The 27,040-nt window shown below is 34.4% G+C and overlaps 1 protein-coding gene across 13 annotated transcripts in view; it reads right to left on the bottom strand.

The window, feature by feature from the left end:
• The window catches only part of STARD13 (StAR related lipid transfer domain containing 13), a 513,518-nt gene that overhangs the window by 334,623 nt on the left and 151,855 nt on the right, over positions 1-27,040 (bottom strand). Inside the window, exon 4 of one of the 13 annotated variants that reach the window (XM_072795471.1) lies at positions 262-369. The exons of the other annotated variants lie outside the window; for them this stretch is intronic. Within the exon in view, the coding sequence (XP_072651572.1) occupies positions 262-318 (57 nt within the window). The 5' untranslated portion in view covers positions 319-369. The remainder of the gene's footprint in view (positions 1-261; positions 370-27,040) is intronic. 13 annotated transcript variants of the gene reach the window in all.

Raw genomic sequence — 27,040 nt, 5'->3', positions numbered from 1 at the left:
GATTCCAAGGTCCACTATTTAGTCAATACTACATGACCCTCCTCACCAATAATAAATGAACAATAATTTTAAGGATCAAAGCTGAGGTGTCATAGTTTCACTGTATTTGGACCTTTTTGAGAGATATTTCAATATTTTGGCTTATTGAATAACTGAAAGTATAGTTCACATAGAACTCCCCTCACCATGGTTATTGATAGGAATTATAAAACTGAAATAATTTATGTTTCATTCAACAAATATTTAAGGAACAATGTTTACCAGGTACTTCCAAAGACACTGGGTACATGAATGGAGACATGGACAAAGAGGTAACATCAGAGCAGAGGGGATAGGAAAATAATAAAGGTATTAGTTGCACACGACGATCTGTAAGATAGCAAAAGCATGCATTATTATTCCACTTTATGTAAGAGGAAATTCAGACAGGTGGTTTAAGATTAGCCTAATCTTATATAATGAGCTAATGATAGAGACAGAAGTAAGACTCTAGTCACCTGACCACAAAAATCCCAAAGAATCCTTTCCAAGAAAGGTGGGAATGAGGGGAGATTATGTTCATAAGACACTAGCTATTCTGTTTTTAAAAAGTCACTTAATCTTAAATTATGCATATGATTTTTAGCCAAGTGCTTTTTAAATTTTTTACAGGAAAAGACAAAGAATATGAAATTGTCCTCACCATCTAGTCATACAGAAAGAGGAAGAGATCTGCTTGTAGAGATATGCTACAAAGATCTTTCTGCATGATGCAAAAATAGAAACTGGCCGTGCAGAGCAGCAGCACCCAATTCCTGTGAATGCGTTACAGAGATGGCTGAGTCACAATATTTCATCCTTAGCTTCCAAGCACACAGATCAATTTAAATACTCTCAATTCGTTTTTATTTGCTGGATTTGCAAAGCAAGTTCTAATTCAGAATGGAAAGGAATACTTAATATTCCCTCAGAGGGCTCCTTCCATTCTAAAATATACCATGTGCATGGCTGTGTTTCAGAAGTAATTGATTACCAGAGTGGATACATTCACCATTCAGTTGCATTAGGCTCCCTTCTTTTTTTGGCTCCTTGGGGAAAAAAGCCATGTGACCAACTGATTTTATGCCTATCTGCAAGGCAGACAAACATATGTTCATTTTTTTAAAGCAAAACAAAGTGACCTTCCTGAGGAATATTGAAGGATCCTTTCAAAATGAACACAAATCTTTGCAGTATAAATAAGCAGCATTAGAGACACTTGTAGAGTCTTTACTAGTAGAAAATCTACTATTCTCTAGATAGCTGAAATAGGAAATGAAGCTAATTATACAGAAAAAAATTCTTTCATTATAAATTCTTTATATAAAGCAAATTATTTAGAGGAAGATGCAATACTTATGTATATGAACTCATTCCGAAAATAAAATCATGGCAAATGAAGTTACATAGTATACTCACCTTGTTTTTCATCATATTATAAAACAGATGGTGCCTTTCTTTTCTATATGTAATCTCCCCAAGAGTGTGGATTTAGCTAGCTTTTTTTTTTTTAAGATTTTATTTATTTATTCATGGGAGACAGAGAGAGAAAGAAGCAGAGACACAGGCAGAGGGAGAAGCAGGCTCCATGCAGAGAGCCCAATGTGGGACTTGATCCCGGGACTCCAGGATCACGCCCTGGGCTGAAGGCAGGCGCTAAACAGCTGAGCCACCCAGGGATCCCCTTTAGCCAGCTTTTTAAATTTACTTTTCATAACATGTCTTTTTTATTTAGAGCTTGTCATCAGTTTGTAATTATTTTTCCAAAATTCAAAAAAGAAAAACATATGCCAGAATTTCTCAATCTTGACACTATTGACATTTAGGGCTGGAAAATTCATTCTCATTTAGTGGTGGTGGTGTATGGAGCTGTCCTACACATGTTTAGCAGCACCACGGTCTTTACCAACTAGATGCCAATAGTATCTCCTCCCCACCATTCCACTCCAACTTTTAACAACCCAAAATGTCTTCAAATATTATCAGTCGTCCTGTAGAGGGGTGGAGGGCAGGGAGCAAAATGACCCAGTTGAGAACTACTGACATATACTAATGCTGCTATGTAACTTGTGCTGCTTTGTTGCTCAAAGTATCTGGAGGGGCCAGACAACTCAAAACCCAACTCAAAACTCAACTCAAAAATTCTTTGAAAGGATCTGGCTTGACCTCAGGGACTCTATCCATGGGTGATTTCTCCATAAAAATACACTAAAATGAAACTATAGGATTTTTTTTAAAAATTAGGACAAAGATACATAAGATTCATAGGTGTCCTTGGACTTGCAGGATGGCTTGTTGATTCATCATTTATTAGATGTGTGCCATGTGCTAGGTACAGAATAGCATCCTGCCTCAGGGAGATGTGCTGGTGTCCTGAATGTAAAGAACACTATAACTGATTAAGGCCCTACAATGGATCCTTATGTAATACAAAGAATAGGCAATGTCATCCACATTTTAAAAACAAGGAACTAATACCAGAACTATTAATTAATGTGCTCAATTTTACAGAGCTAGTGTCAGAGTTCACATGTGAAGCCATATTGGTCTGACTCTACAATACATATTTTTAGACATACTTATAATTACAATAGAATGTGCTAATAAGCATACCAATAGATATATGTGTAAGTTTCAGCAATAATAAATGGAGAAAAAGGAGGTTAAATCTGCCTGGAAGGGTAAGAGGCAGTTTCACAGAAGAGTGGATATTTACATTAAATCCTTAAGGATAAATAAAAGAGCTATTTTTTCATCCTTCACTGACTTGTTCACATAGCCAACAATCAAAGAATATCGAAAGCCAATGATGCACAAAGGCACTGTGCTGAGAGTTACAAGGTGTAGGCACTGCCTACAAATTGTGGTCCATGAACCAGTAGCATCACATCATTGGGAACTTGCTGGAAAGAGATATCCTTAGCGAAACCTCCATGTCTTTACCTTCTGAATCAAAATCTCTGAGGATGGAGCTCAAGAATCTATATTTTAAATAAGCCCTTCAGGTGGTTACAAAGAATGCTAAAATTTAAGAAGCACTAAACAATTCATTATATGACAGTTTATTACATAAAAGGTAAATAAACTTGAAATTAAAGGTATAAAGCAGAGCCTTCTAACAAGTGTGCCATGAATGGGTTACAGATGTATTAAATCTGGAACTCCGTGGCCCCTGCAACCACCTCATGGTTTTGGGGTAGCAAAAGCCCCAATTCATTACTTTTAGCTATGAGAAGTCTCATTAATATACTCCAAAATGCTGGAGAAAAAAACTTCTCTTTTCCCTAAGTGCTTCAATGTGAAAACATTGGGAAGCTCTGGTATAGACAATAACTGCTGTCAAATTTCAAGAAAGAAAACACTTTGGATGGGGCTGTTGGAGCAGCATTCATTGGAGCGATGGAATACAAAAGAGCCTTAAACCTGTCACGTTCTTCTTGTAGTGACAGGTAACATTTTCTCTTCTCTCTTTAATCACATTATCCCACTCAGGTATGAGCCCTACCTTCAGCTGATATAAATAAATAAACAGACTCCAGTGTGAAGGGGTACAAAATATTTTTAGAAATTGAAAAAAAATAGACACACAGAGAACTATTTCCAATGGATTCAGATATAAATGTGAAAAGTAAAATAATAAAAACTTTAGAGGAAAATGTAGAATACATTCATGGTCTTGAAGAAATCAAAGTTTTCTTAAACAGCACAAAGGACATTCAGTGTAAAAGAATAAAAAATTGATAAATTGGACTATATTAAAATTTTAAACTTCTGCTATCAAAAGACATCAAGAATGAAAAATCATAGAGTGAGAGAAGATACAGACGTACATTTTATTAATATATATGTGAAAATTATTCACAATTTAAAAAAATGAACAATGGGACACCTGGGTGGCTCAGCGGTTAAGCATCAACCTTTGGCCCAGGGCATGATCCTGGAATCCTGGGATCGAGTCCCACATTGGGCTCCCTGCATAGAGCCTGCTTCTCTCTCTGTCTATATCTCTGCCTCTCTCTCTGTGTGTGTCTCTCATGAATAAATAAATAAAATCTTTTTAAAAAATGAACAAAATCATTGAAGAGACACAAAGGAGGATATATATACAAATGACCAACACACATACAAAATTAATGTTGGTCAGCAAGGAAATGAAATTAAAATCACAGTTTGATACCTTTACCCAGAATGACTAAAAAGACTGACAACAGCAAACGTATTCTGGTGAAAGGTACAAGTACAACTAGTACAACCACAAGCAGAAACGTTTTGGCAGGATCTATCAAAACTAAACATCTATACGTCCATTCCTACAATTCCATTCTTAGATGGACCCAGAAATGCACCCAAATGTGCACCAAAGCTCTTGTAAGAGCCACCCGTTAGAAATTACAGATACCCACCTACAATCAAAGGGATAAATAAGTCATTGTATATTCACACAATGGGATACTATATAGCAAACAGGATGAATGAGCTACACTTCACACAATTTAGGTCAGCCTCATAAAAATAATGTTGAGTGAAAGAAGTCGACACAAAGGAGTACATACTGTATTGGTTTAAAGAACAAAAACACAAAAAATAACAAAAAACTAATGTTATTAGAAATTGGGAAATGTTGGTAACTAGAAGAAATATAAAGGAGGACTGGTGATATTCTATTTCACAATCTAGATGCTGATTATATGGGTATACTGAATTATATCAAGGTGTACAAAAGCATGTAAGTGTCAAGGTGGACACACTCAATGTATATTTTTATTAAAGTGCATGTGACACTTAATGAAAAAGTTTTAAAAAGTGGACCAGGTAAATTTCTCCTCAAAAGTAATCAATCTAGACACATAAGCCAGACTTTTTTCTATACCTCCTCCCTCACTCAATCCCTCCCTGTCCTCTACTGATCAAAACATTCTTGATTCATATTGTCAGTGCCTTAGTTCAGGTTTGTATTGTTATTGCAGTGACTAGCATAGGCCTAAATGCGTAGGACCTCAGTAAGTAATAGCTGAACAATCGAATGAATGAATGAATGAATGACCATGAAAGCCATGTGTATGGTTTTCTTTCCTGAACTCCTAATGATGCAGCCAAAGTGATCTCTGGACAAACACAAGGCTAATGATAACACTTCATTGCTAACAACACTTCAGTACAAATTCCAGTTCTTTGGCAGTGCCAGCTCCTCCCTCCATGTCTGGCTCCCATCTTCATCTCTAGGCCCGTCTCCCATCACTTACATGCCACATCAATGGAACACCAGCTTCCAGGCTCTTTCACTCTTGAATATTTGCCCATCCTGTTTCCTCTTTCTAGAATATCCTCATCATCTAGCTAACTTCTATTTGCTCTTTGTATTTTACCTTGTTATAATCTGATTGAGAAACATTCTTTGACTATCTTAAGTTGAATTAAGAGCTCTGTGCTCCAGCACCAATGCATATATACCTCTGTCATAGCAAAATTAGCATAGCACAGACTGCGTTTTTACTTGCATCTCTTATTTCACAAATAGTAACTTAAGGGTGGGGATTATGTCTCATCTTTGAATCTCTATACCTAGCATAGTGCCTGATATACTTAATATCCGTAGAGGTATATTACTAAATAAATGACTGGCATGACAAATATCATCAAACCAGCATGAAATAACTTTTTGGTGGGGGAGGCAGGTGGTTTGCTATCAGAAAGAAAGCAGGAAAATCAGAGGAAATAATCTGATCCTAGGCAACTGATGGCTTGCTAAGGCAAATTATGCCTGCATTTCATTAACAACCTAAGCATTGTGAAAATATTTATGGTTTACTTTATTTTAGACATATTGACATTATCACTTAATCTTCATAAGGACCCCATGTGGAAGGTATATTATTGTCTCCATATATTACATATGATGAAATTGAGGATCAAATAGATTTCATAACCTGTCCCAACTAGCAGAGTTTGGACTTCAACCTATCAGACTATAAAGTCAGATTATCTTTCCTGCACAGGCTGTTTTATAGATGCCAAACTACCGAAATTACTGATGAGGACCTAACACCTTATAATACTGTTCCTCAGGGACCTCCTAAAATAACTTTGGAAACTTATGCTTTTCAAAGTTGATATCCATTTTTTTTCAATATATATTTAAATAATATATATATATTTAAACATCGTCTGGGTATATTGTAAATATTTTATTTTATAATAAAACTATGATACCATTTTTTTCCATATGTTCAAGGGAATTGAAATTCCACAACCATTTGGTTTCCAACATCACCCACTTTAAAAAAATGAAGTAAAACATAAGGTCAAATGACAAATTGGAAAAAAAAATTGTGATATGTCACTTTCAATGGGTTAATATTTGAATAAAGAGCTTCTAAAAGTGGAGAAAAACCCAAGAACTCTAAAAAAAAGGGCTACAGAAATGAACACATGATTCACAGAAAAAGTGGCTCATGATGCTTTTAACCATATGAGATGATCAGCCTTGTTCATAATAAGATAAATGCACATTAAAAGTATACTAAGAGGGACGCCTGGGTAGCTCAGTGGTTGAGCGTCTGCCTTCGGCTCAGGGTGTGATCCCAGGGTTCCAGATCAAGTCCCACATCGGGCTTCTTGTATGGAGCTTGCTTCTCCTCCCTCTGCCTATGTCTCTGCCTCTCTCTGTGTCTCTCATGAATAAATAAATAAAATCTTTTTTTTTTAAGTATACTAAGATACCATTTCTCACCTATTAAATTAGTACAACTCCAAAAATTCAGCAGCATTCTCTGTTGGCAAGAGGAAAGAGCCATTGCATACACTGCTGGTGGGAATGAAAACACAATGTGACCATTATGAAAAGGAAGTTGACAGTACCTGGCAAAGCTATCAATATGTTTGTTCTTGAATCCAAAAAATGCATTTATTCAACTTATCCCAAAGATACTCAGGCAAGAAAGCAAAAGGACAGATGTTTTGTCGTTATGTTTTGTCCTGGGTTTTGTCGTTAAAAAACAAACAAACAAACAACCTAAAATAGATGCACATTGCATCACAGCATTATTTGTAAAAGGTGAAGGCTGAAAACACTCAAACGTGTAAAGGGATTGGCTGAATAAATTATGCTACATCCATGCAACGGAGAAATAATAAATAAAGAATGTCTCTATGTGCCACTATGAGGTTGATCCCAGGATATATTGTTAAGAGAAAAAAGCAATAAGGAAAAAGGAGTGCTTAGGTGCTGTGGGTTAAGAAAGGGCAATACATGGGATGCCTGGGTGACTGTCAGATGAGCATCTGACTCTTAATCTTAGCTCAGGTCTTGATCTCAGAGTCATGAGTTCAAGCTCTGTGTTGGGCTCTACCCCGGGCATGGAGCCTACTTAAAAAAATATTTTAAAAAATAATTTAAAAAAGAAAAATAGGGGATCCCTGGGTGGCTCAGCAGTTTAGCAGCTGCCTTCGGCCTGAGGCATGATCCTGGAGTCCTGGGATGGAGTCCCACATCGGGCTCCCTGAATGGAGCCTGTTTCTCCCTCTGCCTGTGTCTCTGCCTCTCTTTTTCTCTGTGTCTCTCATGAATAAATAAATAAAATATTTAATTTAAAAAAAATAATAAAATAAAATAAAATTTAAAAAAGAAAAATAAAGGACAATTTGCATATTGTATATATTTAATGTATGAGATATATTGCATATGTTTGCATGTATATTATATATACATATACAATTTTAAGCTAACAGAAGTATAGTCTATAATTTGTTTTAAATGATTAGCTATTGAAGAAGGAAACAATTAGAGTAGAAGGAATAAGGATAGAAGCTAAGACTCTTACACTACATATTCAAGTTTAGAACCACAGAATTATAGAATATTAAAGTTTTAAAAAGAAATTCACTCAAATGAAGAAATAAAATGAACTAAATGAAACTAAATATTTATCCAGTTGGTAATGTAACTGTACAGAGAGGAACTACTTGCAGTAATTTATAAAAATACAAGCAAATTTATATATTCATTTTTATAAATGAATACTAACCATTTCCAATGCTTATATTAGTAGTGCTAGTACTGGTATTCATCTGAAACTCTTATGGTCTCTATTTTAGAACAAAACAAATGAGTAGTTTTATGACATTTTGTCATTCCCAGGTTTTTGTTTGTTTGTTTGTTTTGAGAGTTCTTGCTGTGAGAAAGGAGAACACAGATATAAAATCAAAACAGGGAAGTACAAATGTTGTAGTACTGAATTTAAGTTGAAATCATGAATATGAACTCACAATTATTTTGTCTTAAAAATACATTCGCACACACATCTGTATTTCTTTCATCTAGCCAATGAAAAGGTTTAGACACAATGACTTTGCTTAGTAGCAGTGAGAATTCAAACTGTAACTTCCAAGTTCCATTTGGAGTAAATGAAAAGAGAACTCCTTGGGGAAATGGCTGATTTCAAGTCTAGAGCAGAAAATGTTTATGATGAGGCAGAAGGGTCTTGTCACACCTGAGAAAGCAAGGAAGCTATCAAAACTTACTAAGGTCATGTCAAATGAATCAGAAGCCAACCCGAAGAAGCTCGCACTGACCAAAGACAAAGAATGGAGAGGAAAAAAATCATGTTAATAGCAAGAGATGAAAGCATATCAAGTATGTTTAAATTCATGAGTTCTTAGTGACCTAAAAACATTAACAAATAGTTCACCATTGGAGAATGATGGTGGGCAAATCATTATTTTGGAAAGTGGTAAATAAAAAGAAAGCACCAAGCATTAATCTTGCCTTTCCTATGTGAATTGTACCAAGACATAACCAAATAGTAGATGCGAGAAAGTTAATAAAAAGAGAATGACTACAATATACTAATTCTGTACATTCCCATTTCAACTCCTAATGAAATAATAGATCTATGTATTTGATAGCTCCTGTTGCTAACATCACAAAAAAAAAAAAAAAGAGAGAGAGAGAGATACACAGATATTAGGTGCTTAACAGAAGAAGACAATGTCATCTATGAGGTAATCTTGCCAAAAAATATAGTACTATTATAGCCTATTTATATCTCTAGATTCAACTATCAATTCACAGAAAATACAAAGAACAAAGAAATTATGTTAAAAGCAATCATCCAAGCCCAGTTTGTATGAAACTCTACAGAACACACAACTCAATTTCTTCAACAAAAAATTTGGAAAAAAAAAATTGAGAGAAAGGGAAAGACAGAACCCATACATGCAGAGACTTAAGAGTCAGATAACCATTTCTGATGTATGGACTTATTTGGATCTTTGGAAATATAAGCACTGACTGGATATTTTATGATGCTACAACTTACTGGTAATTTTAGGTGTAATACTGATTTGTGGTTATTTTTTTTAAAGTCCTTCTTGTTTAGAGATAAATGCTAAAATATTTACTGACAGATTGACACAACAATTAGAATTTGCTTCAAAATAATATAGGTAGGGGAGATGTGGGTGGGAGTACAGATGAAACAAGATTGGCATGAGTTGATAACTATGGAAGCTAGGTAATGGGTACAGAAGGGTTCCTTGTTACTCTTCCCTATAATCTTTTATGTATTTAGAAATTTTCATAATAAAATATAAAAAACATCCAACAGTTGGAAATATCATAGTATTTTTTTCTTCTTGAAATCTATTCCACCTACCTATCCCAATATCCTAATTTAAAAAGACATTAATAAAAAGCATTTTACTGACCACCTATTCATATTTCTGCAACAAAATAAGTATATACATATAGATTCTTAATTTTTAAAAATTTTCTTATGGTGATATGAATCTAAATGTAAAATTTCTTCTAGGTTTTTACAGTTATTAATAACATACAATTGGTTGAAGTTTTAAAATAAACAATAAATGTTGATAATTATCAAAGATAATAGTAATATTTTATTTAAATGCATCTTTTAATGTGATAAGTGTGGGAAATTTATGGAGATCTGATTAAGGAAAGCTTCATATTTTTAATTGTTCCTTTGTTTGGTATACCAAATAGGTAAAATGAAAGTAGAATACAGTTTGAAGTTTGAAGTTTAGCCATAATCTAACAAAGAAAGGTCTTAGATAAAAATTCTCAGACTAGTATGTATTTTTTAATTTTCTTCTTGTTTTTTTAATTGAGCAGATGGAAAGAACAAATCATATGGGAGGCAATACGATGGCCAAAGGGTATATATAATTGATTCAGGGAAACCCTTGACTGCCATCCTGATTAGGGTCTGGATTAGGATTAGATAAAGCCTTCAGAAGGCATTTCCATATAGAACTGCCCCAAGGGGAATATAAATAATAGTGAAAGGGAATATAAGGGAAGGGAGAAGAAATGTGTGGGAAATATCAGAAAGGGAGACAGAACGTAAAGACTGCTAACTCTGGGAAACGAACTAGGGGTGGTAGAAGGGGAGGAGGGCGGGGGGTGGGAGTGAATGGGTGACGGGCACTGGGTGTTATTCTGTATGTTAGTAAATTGAACACCAATAAAAAATAAATTAAAAAAAAAAAAAGAAAAAAAATGCAAAAAAAAAAAAAAAGAACTGCCCCAAGGGCTCTTCCCTGGCAAAATAGTCACAGGATTCAGAAGTGAGTCAAGGTTGTTAAGTCTTTGGGAGTTAGTTAGAGGGCTCTCTGATGACACAGAATCAACAGAACTGCCTAAGGAATTTTTAACATCAAATTTTGGGAATGAATTTTATGGATGAAAATCTAGAACAGCTGTAGATCTCCTAAGACTGTCCGGTCCAGACCAGGTAGCCTCAGAAGACAATTAAAATTAAAATATGACAAACATATTGAGTGCCTGGGCCTAATAAATAAGTGAGCAATCAGGGAAAAACAAAAAAGGAGAATATTAGGCCTTGAAAATAATTGATAATCAATTTTGGCCATAACTCAGGTTTTTTAAAAATAACTACAAATGATGGCTCTATATGAAGTATATGATTTTTCTTGGGAAAATGAAATGAGACATTAACCTGTAGAGAGGTTATTATCAGTGTTTTAGAGTTACATAAGCATAAAATTATTGAAAAAGAAGTCCAATATGGTAAGTTCAGTATTTCACAACTAACTAGGATATAGTCATTTGCAAGTATAGGGTGGTAGCTGGGGAAGGAAAAATGAAAAAGAAAGCTCATGTAGCCTCATAAGATAATATTTCAACATCCCAATTATCTTCAATTTGAAAGTCTTAGATCACCTAGACCTCAAAAAATCAGTTTAAGGAGACTTTTTCCTCCAACTCTGGCTTTCTCTCTTTTTACTATTCATAACCTTAAAGACTACTAGCTGGTACTTGAGACAAGCAAACTAAGTAAGTATCTGAATATAGGAAGTGGATAATGGGCAAATTCACATACTAAAGAACTGATTTCTATTACATAAAGTCAATTATTATTGACAGATTTATAAACTAAACCTAAGAGCATTTTCTCCAAACTCCTACTTGGGAAAGTGCAAATGCAATTAGTGGAAATAGATTTAGATTGCCTTAAATTAAATGAATGTCAAAAATAAGCCAGATGACTAATAATTTTACTACTGTTTAGTTCTTCTGAAATTCAAAGACATTTTTTAATTACAAAAGTGAAATGGTTCATGATCTTATAAAATCCTTTCAAGTGAGACCAGTTTAAAAAATAAAACATGTTGCTTTTAAAATATTTCCGACTTTCAAAAAATGATCCAGGAAATTAGAAAATTATGTCCATATGCATACCCACAATATTTGGTCCTGAAACATTAAAACATTAAAATAATGCTTTATTGACATAAATTCATTGTAAAAGAAATAAGGATTGAAGTTTTAAAAGAAGGACAATATAGATTATAAAGCAATTTCCAGCCCTATAAAGTTTCTTATCTTGTATGAGGGTGTTGTAGAAATGGCTGACTCTCACGAATTTGCTGTAAAAGAGCTCAGAAATTGGTCTTCCAAAGACACAGAGTGCCCATTATTCACTTTAAATGAGGTCAAATGAGGTAATGAATATGCAATCACTTTTAATTGTATGGAAGTCTATACAAATATAAGGTATATTCATTATTACCAGTAGTCGAAATGTCTTAAACCTTCCCATTTCAAATTACTGCAGGGCAAAAAAAGGAGGTCCATGCAGAGATGAAAGAAGGAAATAGAGTTAGATTAGCTAAAATAGGATGAATTCATCATCAGGTATATTTGGTGAACTGGAAATATTAAAATGTAGAATACAGAAAGTATAGAATTGACACTGCTGCTGATGAAAACCATTTATTATGAACTCTTGACTGCCCTACTTATAAATCATGATCAAAGAGTTCCTCAGTGATTTCACCCCCATTTTAAAATCAATCCTGACCTAAAGCAGCCCTAATGAAAAAAGAACATTGGAATTATTTCTTGGGATTTGGACCCAAGGACCCCAAAAGTGACCTCTAGGGTTACTAATAGAAGGTGAATGGGCTTTGCAGTATAAATACAGTTGCCAGGCAACAAATACAAAAGGGTTACGGTAGGACCCAGAAGACCAGCATCTGCTTAGTTGGAAGCTTTTCCTAGTAACATTTTCTTTTCTCTAGCTTACTTTATCAGAAAAATACAGTGTAGGATACATATACAAAATATGTGCTAATTGACTGTTTATGTCATTGGTAAAGCTTCTGGTCAACAGTAGGCTATTAGTAGTTAAGTTTTGGGGGGAGTTGAAAGTTATACCTGTATTTTTGCAGGGAATCTGTGCTCCAAACCCCATAATGGTCAAAGGTCAACTATAGTTGTTGTTGTTGATTTTGTTTCTGTATTACAATTATATATACAATAGATTTGCTTTTTCAAAGTTCCTGGGCTCTAGTTAGTCCAGTTTTCACAATTATTATTTCATATATACACATGGAAAATAATTCAAATGTTAAAAATCTAATAAAGTTATCTTGGCCACATGCCTTATAAATGAAGGGTAAGAATGATATATTTTAAATTATCCATAGAAAGGAAAAAAGGATTCAAGTTTCAGAAGATTGACATTAAGTAAATGCTCTAAAAGGGGCAGAGAAATTCCCAAGCCCCTGGAGTGGAGGGTGAGCACCTCGTGAGGGGTTTCATGAGATGCTGGTATACTCAGATCACTAGAAAGCTCCTATTTTGGGCACTTTTATAAGCCTTCCTTGCTCACAAGGGTTAACAACTGTGGTCTGGTGCAATACTGTTACACTCTTTAACCTAGAAGATCTTCCTTTCAATTAATCACTTGCCTTTCCCCACCAAAGCCATCAAATTTTATTGTTCATTTTCTTCTTCTGATCAATTATTAATCAACTGGTTAGAAATCTAATAAAAAAATCAAGCCTCAATTTAGAAAAATAAACATAAGTTATATAATCCATATGTAGTCAGTTAACTGTTATGCTTTTGTTTTCTTTTAAAACTTCCATAAGATAATTCATTATGATTCTTTCCAAGTATTATAGAAAGTTATCTCTTGGTAAACTAAACTAAAAATTAATTTAGTGGTTTAGTATTCAGATATTTGTACACTTATTTGTAATAAAAATTGAGAAGACATCATATTATTTTTAATTTTCTTTCTTGACCAATTTCTAACAAATGATTTATAGAAATGTTACTTTTATCTGTTTCAACTACAACCAATTAAGAAAAAAACAGGATGAATGCAGACATCTGAAAACAATTTCTCTATTAAAACTTCCCTTCATATTTTCTTTTTAAAGTATTTAAATTAGAAGTTAATTGAAAGTACCATGTAATTTACTTATTCAGCTTCTTCTAGGACCAGAATTGAATGTGCTAATTTTATTAATCTGAACAATGGTGACTTTGCATTTAAAAACTTAAGAAACAGCCATGGGTCATGGGGCTAAACACTTCAACTTCTCTTTTATTTATCTCTGCCTACTTTGCTAGTTTTCATTAACATATGAGGAATCTCAGCAAATTATCAAACTAAAAACCTATCATATTTCTTCTATTTGGGGGATAAAAATAATTTTTAAGGTCAGAACATTGCTGAAAAGAAAAAAATCAAATGGATCAATAACATTAAGAAAGAACTTCATGTTAAGCAAGGAATGGAAGCTACATAAAATAACGATATTGCCCACTAAACATACTGTTTTAAACATTCAAATAATTTTTAAATAATCATGAAAATGATTTTATCTGCTATATAAATTATAACTTGATTCTAATTAATATTGACTTTAATGGCAATAGTTTGACTTATTTCAAAAGTTTGTGTTTTTTGTTGTGTTTTATGGAATTCCACATGTTCATTTGCTCTGGGAAAATCATTTTAAGTCATACATTGGAGGATGCTGGTAGGTATTAGCTATGCCTCCTGGCCATGTGACATACTTATAACATTATGGAGATTTTTGTCAGTAGTGGATAGGCATGCTGTTTGGAGTAAAAGACTAAAATGAAAGTTCTAAGCTGAACGCAACTGGTAAAAAGAGAACAGACCTTGGAAAAATGCCAGATGTAAAATGGAAAAACATTCCTCCATTGTATTCCTGGCATCTGGCACCACAGTAGGCACTCAACATATATTTTTGGATAAATGAATGAGAGAGGGCTCAGTCAACTTAGGAAACATTAATTTGAAATCTGGAACATTAGGCATTCGATTGCCTAAGATCTGAGGATTCGTTGGGAGAAATCCTAATAATTTATTAAAAGAGGACATACTCTAATCTGGAGAAATTTGTAAGTGTTCTGCTTTGATTTGATTTGCTTTTTAAATACCATGAAAGGATTCAGCAAAAATTCCAAAGAGTATGAAGTATATGATATATGAATCAGTGATCTGTTAGTTGTAGTTCAATGCTAAAGTTGTATCTTGGAAGTTTAAGAGGAGAGTCTAAGCTATGCAAAGAACCTAGGCCCACTATGTTGTAGACTTTATAAAATATAATAAAGGATCATTGTCTAAAAGCAACTTCTCATAGAAAAGTGATTTGTAAACTTTATCAATATATTGCAACCCAATATATCAGTTAAAAAAATGGGAATTTGGAGTCCAACCCATTTTGTCTCTCCATTATACTTCACACAATGCAATCAGGAGCTCAAGATTTCTGAGGAATAAAATTTAAAAACCATTGTACTAGATGATTTTTCAGAGGAACCTAAAGGCAAGAACTGTCTCAGGTAGGGAAATGCTGAGAGTTGAATAGTATATTATAGTTACCACTCACTGAGTGTCTACTTTATCTCAGTACTTCATGGAGTTTATCTCATTGATGCTGAGTTAACTATCATTACGCCTCTTTACAATGAGAAGCCTGAGTCTCAGATTAACTTGCTCAAGGTCAATCAAATGCTGAATACATTCTGTGCAGTATCTCTTATTACATACTTTTTCTGGGGTTTTCTTCTTCTGTTAAATAAAGTTTTGTGGTCCTGAGGGACATAGATACTTATAAGTATGTCATATCTCCCAGAGACTATCAGCATTTAGTGTGTCAGTGGGGTGGGATACCTAAAAAGTTTACCATGATCATCTGACCTTTACAAACCATAATCCATCTCTTCAAGCAAAATGTCCCTATGGAACCAACTCTCAGACACCCACACAATTCATTACAAAGCAGAGCTATTGTCTAGGGCCTGATCCACTACACTTAACACTCCTCCCATCCTCCCACAAAGTCCCAGAATACAATGTCACACAGATAAAATGTCATATGATCAGTAAAGTTGATTATACATTTGTCAAAACTCCTAAACTGAACAACATAAAGGGTGAATCCTAATGTAAATGATGGCCTTAGTTAATAATAATGTATCAATATTGCTTCATTAGTTGCAGCAAGTGTTCTACACTAAAGCAGGATGTTAATAATAGGGGAAACTTCTTGAAAAAAAAATTGGGGAAACTGGGTGGTAGGTGGGTGTGGGAAGTACCTAGGAACTCTGTACATCCTACTCAATTTCTCTATAAACCTAAAATTGCTCTAAGAATTGGATTTTACTAGTTTTTAAAAAGTTAATTATTTCCTACTATACTTGAAAAAAGAAAAGTTAAAGAAAATCCAAATCTAGCAGCAAAGAAAACCTTGAAATGGTAACCTCTATAGAGTATGACACATAAGCTCTCTGTTTGGCAGTTGTCCTAAACTGGGTGGTAGGTGGGTGTGGGAAGTACCTAGGAACTCTGTACATCCTAAGGATCAAGAAAATCCAAATCTAGCATTTACTCAGTCTCTTACCTCCTTAGCCCCCAAAACTTGGGAATTTCTATCACATTCACAGAAACTGGCCAGTAGTTGGCTGCACTCACAGTCCTAAAGGGTGGGGCTCAGTGGAAGAGGGCTGTGAGAGAGTTATCTGGTTGGTGCCACATGGATGGCCTGCCCCTGAGACCCTGAATGAATTGGTATAGGTTCCTCAGCAGACAGCAGTAAACCCAAAAAGACAAAACTACTTTGGGGATGCTATGTTCATCAGAATATCAGACTACCAGGATTAACTGCTCACTTCAAAGATTCCTTTACATCTGGGACAGAAAGCTACAATTCTTTCAAGAATGCTAAGTCCTTAGTGTTAGAAACACTGCAGACACTTCCTTCCCATATTGACTCAAATGCTACCTTTTCAGTGTAACATTAACCAAAAACATTTGATCCAAAACTGCAAACTATCCACACTACTCTCTATCTTCCTTTCTTGATTTTTTTCTTTATTTCCCCCAGTGCACTCATTGCCATTCAGCATACATTTTACTTGACTTTATTATTTTCTTACCTCACTAGCATAAGTACAAGGAGGGTAGAGTTTTTTTTTTGTTTGTTTGTTTGTTTTTTTACTGTTGACTCTCTAGCCCCAGAACAGTACCTGGCATTTAGTATGCCTCCCATACATATTTGATATATTGAATGAATGAACTTATACTTGGAAATTCAGGGTCTAATGGCAACATGGACACTAGAATAGAAAGAAGTGCAAGGAGCCCAGGAACTTCAGTAGTGACAGCCCTGATGGAGGTAAGTGTCAGGAGACATAAAAAGGGCTTATAAAGAGAATCATTAGAGTTTAAGTTTCCCTTGCTATACTTCCCCCTGGACTCTGCACTCACTTTTTCAGTTTAGTTTTTGACACATTCCATCGGGGGTCACTGTCTACTACCAGGGAGAAGAGGGCTGAAGATAGAACAGTGGTCAAGAAGATTGGCTGATAGAATTGTAATCCCAGTAAAATTGAATGGAGGCTTCAGCAAAATAGCTTTTTGATTGAAATGGAAGACTTGGGATTTTTTCCCTTATAGTTAGCAAATTAAGGGTAACTAGTTGGCCGCTTAGGACAACTGCCAAACAGAGAGCTTATGTGTCATACTCTATAGAGGTTGCCATTTCAAGGTTTTCTTTGCTGCCACACCAGAAAAAGAAAGAACTAGCCTAAACCACTTAAACACAGTAGGAAACTTAAAAATAAATGCACCCCAAAAGGGTAAGGACTCTACTTAGGGTTCCCACGACAAATCTTCCAAAATCAACAGTGTGGTTTAGCTAAATGTTATCAAAGCTCACTAGCCATACATTCCCATGACATGACTCAGTGACTCTCTATTTCCTGCCTACACTTCCTTTAGTTCTGGACCTCACTGAGAGTTTGCCTTCCGTGTGTAGCTATGCCAGATATTTCTAGTTTAGCCTGTGTAGACCATAAAAACTGTTCAGAGAGTACAAAACATGTGAGAATAAAGGCTTATTTCCCAATTTAATCCACCCTTGTAATTGTACCAGCCATTTAAAAAAAACATTAAAAAAAAAAACATTCAGAATTCCATCACATCAGGTTTTCTTTGATATCACTTAAAACTTTGTAAGAAAGCACTTCTGTTTTACATTAGAGAATTGTTATGGAAATGCTATCAAATAATATGAGCTCCTCTATATACAATACTATTTAAGAAGCCCTCAACAATAAATGATACACATGTATAAGGGCAGCATGGCCTAAAGATAAAAGACTGAAAAACTTCAACACTTTCTTTATGTGGATTACACTTCCTTTCTTACAGTTTTGAGTAAAATATTTAAATATCTGTGCCTCAGTTTCCTCATCTTCTAAACAGGACAGAAATCCTTGCTGTGTATACATTACCTTTGAGTAAAGCCAGTAGGAGGTTATGGTCTTGAATTGTTTTGCATTATTCCTGGTCTTCTACCCTTCTCCTATAATGGATGGTTTAAATCAATTTTCATCTTGGGCTAACTATCTTTCTACATTTAATATGTTTTATCATTTATTTCAGACAAGGATTGTCTTTTTTTTTTTTTTTTAAAGATTTTATTTATGTATTCATGAGAGACACAGAGAAAGGCAGAGACAGGCAGAGGGAGAAACAGGCTCCATGTAGGGAGCCCGATGCTGGGACTCCATCCCAGGACTCCAGGATCACGCCCTGAGCCTGAGCCAAGAGCTGATACTTAACCAGGGAGCCACCCAGGCATCCTGGATAAATGTCTTTGAAGCAAGTTTTAACATAAGAAATTAAAATACCATAGTAAATACACTTCCCTCCAAAATAGGGCTTGTAATTCCTACTAATATTACAATAATAATAATAATTATTTTATTAAGTTATTTAGAATAATTGGTCAGTTCCTAAAATATCTTCATGGTAGAAACTTCCTTTTGGTTTCATTTTTAATGTTTTTAATATCTAAATCTCTCCCTAACACATCAACCTACTTGATTATATAATTTCCTTTCTTCTTTTTTTTTTTTTAAGATTTATTCATTTATTCATAAGAAAGAGAGAGAGAGAGGCAGAGACACAGGCAGAAGAAGAAGCAGGCTTCCATGCAGGAAGGGACTCAATCCTGGGGCCCCAGGATCATGCCCCGGGCCGAAGGCAGCGCCAAACTACCAAGCCACCCGGGCTGCCCTCCTTTCTTCTTATACATGATATGAATATTATTATTCAAGCATTTATTCACATCATACACTTGTGTCATATTAATTACTTTGTCTGCATCACCTGTATGCTCAGGCACATATAATAAGGTTTTAAGTATTAAGCAGCCAAAGAGCTCCCATGTTTGTTCACTCTCTGTGCAATACCTAGGACAGCGGTACATACAGAAGAATGCTTTTAAATTTCATAATGCTGCCTCCTGAAGATAATACAGCTTCCAAGTATTGATTGTTTTCAAATAAAGAAGGCATGTGAACCATTTTGTTTCAATATCAATTGGCACATTTCAAATTCTACTGTATCTTTGATTTTTTTAACTCCATAGCCTCATTTCAGGATACATTTTGGTTACGTGATAATCTAGTCTACTTTGTTGTTATTAACCTACAAGTGTCATTTTTCTCAATTAAACCCCAGATATATAAGAAACAGATGTTTTCTAAGAGAAATCTGTTTGGGCTTATTTTCACACCAGACTTCCTTTGCGGTTACCCTTTCATGCCAAGAAAAATAGACCTTGGCTTTCCTTATAAGTTTTGAGAACTATAAAAAATATGTTAGCTTAATTAGAACTACTTCAGATGAGTCCCATCATTCTGATACCTTTAAATTTCCAAAATTATTAATCTAATTTCTGTCCTAGGAAAACTGATCTAGTGTGCTACTTACTTTAGTTTAGGCTCAAATGTATGTTGCTGATGTTATGTGCTGGATGCCCAGACATAACCAAAAACATGCAGTCTTATTTCCTTTCCATGAAGACTAAATAAATGTGCAGTATATTCTGTGAATAATGGCAGTTGTCTTGAAGTCTGTCTATAAGACAATACTCTCAGCCTGCATTTTATTTTCACTATCAGCCAAGAGAGTTGCAGCTATCATTGTGACAATGAGTACCTCACCCTCCACCACAGTCTGAGCTTGGGTTTTATTAATACCTTGGGCAATCTCCATCTTGATAAAGAAGTGAGAAGGATTTTCCAAGATCATAAAACTATTTAGTAAACAAGTGGGAATACTAGTTTGCAGTACTAAATCACAGCTAAAATACTAAGTCATTCCTCCCATCTATCTTCACATTGATCTATTTATTTACCATGTCTCTTCAATATGAAAACTTTCCAAGTTCACTTGGTGGCCAAATTAGCTGATTTATTTATTTTCTGTATTATCTGTTATAAAAACCACCATCAGTCTATTTCTCTCTCATGCTAATTATCATTGTGCCACATCCACAAGTGACAAGTATGCTGAATACTGTTATGTCTCCTCATAGGCCCATGAGTCCCATTCACCATGGAGAGGATTGGGTTTGGTGAAGATGGAGTTAAATGTGTGAGGGCTTCTTGGAATGTATAACCCTTGAAATTCTGAAATGATAAATGATTTGGAGGATACGTGGTTGTTACTGTGGTTCTACCATGTAACTTTAGTACCACAGGAGTTTAAAAATCAGATATTCTAGGCTCTGTAATATGAAACAAAGAGTCTTTTAACCATATGCATCAATGACAATCACTTTTTACTAGTATAATGTAAGTCACTGAAATAGTGTCCAATAAAAAAGAGCTGTGGTATCAAAAGACCAGTTTCAGTAAAAGTAACTAGAATGCCACTGGTACTTCCATATATGTGAACTAAAATTTTAAAAGCATCTATTTCTTTGCAAACGGAGAAAACTAACCCATTTATTCTCAAGCCTTAAGCCAACATGAAGTATTTATAAGAATACCATAGCAGCTGATATACTTTAAGGAATTTGAAACTATCCTCTGCTAAGTTTGTACTTAGGAGTGAAGTACTATCCCAATGTTGATAAAAGGGTTATAATGGAAATGATACAGTTGGAGTTAAATAGATTAAAATTCAAATTCCTCTAATCACTTTATTGTAGGAATTCTTGGAGTCCCTTTATTTCAGAATATTGTTGTGTATAATAAATCCAACATTTAAAAATATTTGCATTTTTATGATAGTCAAGAGATAAGGTAGTAGGATCTCTACTATTATAATGAGAAAAAGATAAGACTGGCTTTAGGTATTAAAAATAACCAGTAAGATTGAATGAGTCTAAATGCTTTTATTAAAGGAATCTAAATAATACACATAAGATCATTGTACCTTCTTCATGTTTTCATATACAATGGTTAAGAAATATTAATTAATTGAAAGAGAAACTTTGAAATAGTCTTGAATTCTCCCTATCACAACTAAACTAATTTGAGTGCATTGCAATTCAAATCCTAGCAGATGAATGAACCTCAAAACTTATTTAATCCAAAACTGTTATTCTTATGGGTGACAGAAGTAAGGCTGAGAAAAGTTAAGTGAATTGAATGATTTTACCAATTTTTAGAGTGAAAGAAAGGACAAGAGCCCAGGCTTCCTGAAACCTTGGCCAGGCATCTGTTCAGACCAAATATCAGGCCACTCTAATATAAATTATTAAACATTAAATTTACCTATGCAATTTTTAAAAGAATCAAAATAAAGCTAAGAATTAGAAAACCATCCAAGAAGGGAAATGAGATGGACAATTTCCCAAAGTTCTGTACAGTCACATGTATGAAGTGTTTTCTATCCTGTATCTAACTCATATCACTTAGTTATGTTCCTTTTTAATTACTAGCCTTGACAGCACCTGAACAGAGTATTTTAGAGATGATCAATGAAAAATTTTGCTTGCGGTTAAATAAATCCATTCTACGTACTCTTGGGCTTGTTATTTTTTCACACATAATCAATTGAATGCTTGATGAAATCCTTTCTGTCTCAGACTGTGATAACTTTTTCTAACATTTTGTTTATGTATTTAGCAGTAAAAGGACTCAATGACTGCCAAATATTAATAAAGTAGAACGAAGTACAATTGGGAGTCTACCATGAGGAGAGCATCATTTATGAAGCTAAGCAGTGACGTAGAACATTCTAAGCATAATTCTAGTTTCTAGTTTCTAACTTCATGATATGGAGATACTGATTTTCTCTTATTAAATTTGTATGATGAAGATAAACTTGTTTCCAGGATTCAAATAATGTTTCAATATGAATGTCATAATAATAGGAAGCGTGCCATTTAAGGAAAACAGTATTAACTACTAGGAAAAAATTGTATGCTGTTAAAAAAAGAACTTGAAAAAATAAGGACAACTACAAAAAAAATCCCATGACACCATACTTCCTTTTTTACCTGTCCTAATCCCTTCCAAATTTTTCATAATTCTCCTAAAAAATAAATTATATCAGGAGAATGGCAGAAGTTATTCTATTGGAGATATTGCTAGAAAAGCCCTGCATGTGGATGTGACAATCCTTCTGTTATATCCTGCAACATGGTCTGCCCCAAAGAAAGCCTGCTCTCCACATACAGTCCATGGCAGCTAGGGACTTTAGTTAAACTGAATGGAGGAAGACTAAAACTCCTCTCCTGACTATATGAATCTACAATCAATGCTTGTTGCTCTTACAAGTATGGACTGGGAAAGTAAATGGATGAAAAAGAAGGAAATGAAAATTGAATTGCCATCTATGTAGCAAGTAGAGCAGTAAGTTTCACATCTATGATATGATATCATTTATCCAAAATGTCCTCACTTTTCTTTGAATGAGGAAACTGAGGCTGAGGAAGGTTCAAAATCTAATCATTAATTAGTTGGTAAATGGTATGGTTTAGGAATAAAGAAATACAAGTTGGGATAATTCAATATGTAATTAAATAGGTTAATAAAAATTCATACAGAATTAACTCACAAGTTTTTTTTTTCTTACAAGTGTTTTTAAATTAAGACAATCATTTCACAAAATTAAAGTGTCACATATAGCAGGACAAAATTAAATATTATAAATCAGAATAAGTGTTTATGGTTTGGATAGATATAAAAATATTATGAAAACATTAATATTACCCTTAAAATTATTTTTAAGCAACAAAACATTTTAAATGAAAGTAAAGCTATTTTTAAATTTGGCAAACAAATGTGTCAAGGGTCAATATTTTCTGACTTAATACTTCTATTAAGCTGATTTTTTCTCAATTCTCGAAAGAACTTCAAAACAGAGTATTTCAAAAAAAAAAAAAAAAAAAAAAAAAAAAAAAAAAAAAAAAACAAAACAGAGTATTTCAAATCTAGTTTGACATGTACTGTCACAATGACAAAAATGACAGATAAAAATCAAGAGACAAGACAAAACAGCAACTCATGCTCGTGGGTCCCTTTTATTTTTCTTTTCTTTTTTTCTTTTTGTTTAATTTTACTTACTTAACATACAGTGCAACATTGGTTTCTGGAGTAGAATTCAGTGATTCATCACTTACATACAATACCCAGTGCTCATCACAAATGCTCTCTTTAATATCTATCACCCATTTAACCCCCCCCCCCCCCACCACTTCCCTCCATCAACCCTCAGTTTGTTCTCTATCATTAAAATTCTCTTATGGCTTGTTTCTCTCTCTCCTTTTTTGCTTTTCACCCTTCCCATATGTTCATCTGTTTTCTTTCTTAAATCCCACATATAAGTGAGATAATACAGTATTTGTCTTTCTCAGCTTAGCATAATATACTTTCATAATATACCCTTAGCATAATATACTCTAGCTCCATCCTCATTGTTGCAAATGGCAAAATTTCTTTTGATGGCTCTGTAATATTCCATTATATAAATATAAATATATAAATACACACACACACCATTTCTCCTTTATCCATTTATCAGTTGATGGACATAGGGGTTCTCTCCATTGTTTGGCTATTGTTGATAATGCTGCTATAAACATAGGAATGCATGTACCCCTTCAAATATGTATTTTTGAATACTTTAGGTAGATACCTACTAGTGAAATTGCTTGAAATTGTAGGATAGCTCTATTTTTAACTCTGAGGAGTCTCCAAACCATTCTCCAGAGTGGTTGCACCAGTTTGCTTTCCCATCAATGGTGCAAGAGGATTTCTCTTTCTCCACATTCTCACCAACACCTGTTGTTCCTTGTGTTGTTAATTTTAGCCATTCTGACAGGTGTGAAGTGGTATCTCATCATAGCTTTGATTTGTATTTCCTTGATTATGAATAATGTTGAGTATCTTTTCATGTGTCTGTTAGCCATCTGGATGTCTTCTTTGGAAAAGTTGTCTATTCATATCTTCTGCCCATTTCTTAACTGGATTGTTTTTTGAGTATTTAGTTTGATCAGTTCTTTATAGATTTTGGATACTAACCTTTTATCAGATATGTCATTTGCAAATATCTTCTCCCATTCCGTAGATTTCCTTTTAGTTTTGTTGTTTCCTTCGCTGTGCAGAAACTTTTTATCTCGATGAAGTCCCAATAGTTCATTTTTCCTTTTGTTTTCCTTGCTTTCAGTGATGTGTCTGGTAAGAAGTTGGTAAGGCTGAGGTCAGAGAGGTTTCTCCTATGTTATCCTCTAGGATTTTGATACTTTCCTGTCCCACATTTAGACCTTTCATCCATCTTGAATTTGTTTTAATGGACAGTGTAAGAAATTGGTCCAGTTTCATTCTTCTGCATATTGCTGTTCAGTTTCCCCAACACCGCTCATGGGTCCTTTTATGATGGATCTCAATAAATATCTTTCTTTCAACTCTTACAGGAATAGCTACAGCTGTGTGGCCTGTAGATCCCAGGGAGTACCTGAGAACTTCCAGGATATTCAAGAAGCCAAAATTTGTTTCTTTATAATACTATTATTCACCTCTTTCACTCTTTTGGTATTTTTATTAATAGTGGAAAAACAACAGAAGTAAAACTGTGGTGCCTTAGCATCTGTAGTCTACACCTGTAGTCATTGTACAATGCTATGCACTAGCACTGGGAAAACAAGGAACAAATTTGACTTAAGAATATCCTTGATGAAGCAGTAAAAATTATTTTATTAAATCTCAACCCTGAATACACAGCTTTTAAATATTCTGTGTGACAACACAGGAAGTAAGCACAAAGCACTTTCATTGCATAGGAAAGTATGATGGCTGGCTTGAGGAAAAGCATGTGATTGAGTTACAAACTGAAACAGAAGTTTTTCCCATGAAGGTTCATTTTTACTTGAATGAACAACTGACAGGCTATACTTACTCAGACCAGCTATTTGACCATTTAAAGGAAAAGTGACAATATTTGTTGCCAATGATAAAATTCAAGCTTTTAAGAGAGAATAGAATTTTGGAAAACTTTTATCCACCACTATGAGCTTAATGGCTTTCAAATACTTAAAATACTTTACTGAGAATTGTGTAGTGTAAATGAATGTGACTTTTTGAAGCTATAATGAAACGTGTGAGCATTTGGAAGATCTGCATAAACCAAATAACCAAAGCATGATGTTATAAAATCATGCATGGGTAAAAGATACATTCAAAGTTCAAATATGTCCAATTGATTTTAATGTAACAGAATATGAAAAGCTCATTGATAGGATTTCTGATTCTATATGTCAAGAAATAACCACTTGTTGGGTTTTGGTATAATATAAAAGAAGTATATACACAACTATCTAAATAGTCTATTAAGGGATGCCAGGGTGGCTCAGTGGTTCAGCATCTGCCTTTGGCTCAGGGCGTGATCCTGGGGTCATGGGACTGAGTTCTGCAACGGGCTCCCCAAAGGGAGTCTGCTTCTCTCTCTGCCCATGTCTCTGCCTCTCTCTGTGTCTCTCATGAATAAATAAATTTTAAAAAATAGGCTATTAAAATACTCATCCTTTTCCAACCACATAACCATGTTAAGCTAGATTTTTTCCATAGATTCCCACCAGAACAACATAGCAATAAACTGAAGCAGAAGCAGATATAAAACTCCAGCCATCTTCTATTAGGTCAGCCATAAAAGAGATTTGCAAAAATATTTTTTAAAAAGTAGCAAAACAGGGATCCCTGGTTGGCGCAGCGGTTTAGCGCCTGCCTTTGGCCCAGGGCGTGATCCTGGAGACCCGGGATCGAGTCCCACGTCGGGCTCCCGGTGCATGGAGCCTGCTTCTCCCTCTGCCTGTGTCTCTGCCTCTCTCTCTCTCTCTCTCTCTCCTTCTCTCTCTCTGTGTAACTATCATAAATAAATAAAAATTTTAAAAAAATCTTTAAAAAAAAAAAAGTAGCAAAACAGCTAGTATAAAATAAATTTAAAACTCTTCTCACTAAGTTTCTTTTTTGGTGAATATATAGTAATGTTTCATTAAAATATTCTAATTATGTTAACATGTAATGGGCTTATTATTATTTTTAAATGAATTTATGAAAAATAATTTTAAGTTTCTGTTCTAATTTCTAATATACATTTTTTTCATTTCTAATACAGTAAATAAATATCAGTAGTTGAAACCCACACAAACAAGAAGCTCTTTGGAGTGCTCAGTAATTTTTAAGAAAGAATGATGGGGTCTGAGACAGATACTTAAGAACCACTGTGCTATAGAAATGTGTTCAACAATTAGTTATATGATGGTATATAACCAAGACTGAATTCTGTTCAGTATTTGCCTTCTTTTTCTTTAAGGTGAATTAATCAATATAGGGGATATAAGCTTCTGACAGCATCTCTTCAGGAAAACCTCCCACCTGCTATTCTCAGTCCAGGTGGCTGATCCTGTTCCTAGATCAAGAGGACATCAACATGGGTGTTATGCTATATGTTGGCAAACTGAACTCCAATAAAAAAATAAAAATAAAAATTAATTAATTAAAAAAGAGGACATCAACAACTTTATCTGTCAGAGTACTACATCTCCCTAAAGAATGGGCAGGTGACTCAGGCCAACAAAAGGTATCTCTGCATTTACAATTTTGGCTCTGTTGCTAGCTCTAGAATGATAAAAGCTTAGAACTGTGGGTGGATGGCTATCTTTCCTAAAAAGTAGGGAAACTATTAGAATGTAGCCAACACGGGTAGTAGAGACAACAAATGTGTCCTGATGACATTAAACTTCTATAACCAACATGTTTGAAGACAACTTCATCTCTGGCCTTTCTGGTTACAAAAGCCAAAAAATTCCTTCTATTGCAACTTTTATAAGCTGGATCTCTATCAAATCCAAAATAAATCCTAATACAGAATTTGCTACCTGGAAGTAGAATGTTAAAATAACAGACTTT

The sequence above is a fragment of the Canis lupus genome, chromosome 24 (assembly GCF_048164855.1).
Source record: "Canis lupus baileyi chromosome 24, mCanLup2.hap1, whole genome shotgun sequence".
Lineage (NCBI taxonomy): Eukaryota > Metazoa > Chordata > Mammalia > Carnivora > Canidae > Canis > Canis lupus.
Note: the sequence above shows the minus strand (reverse complement) of the source record. Positions and strands in the feature narration are given on the sequence as shown.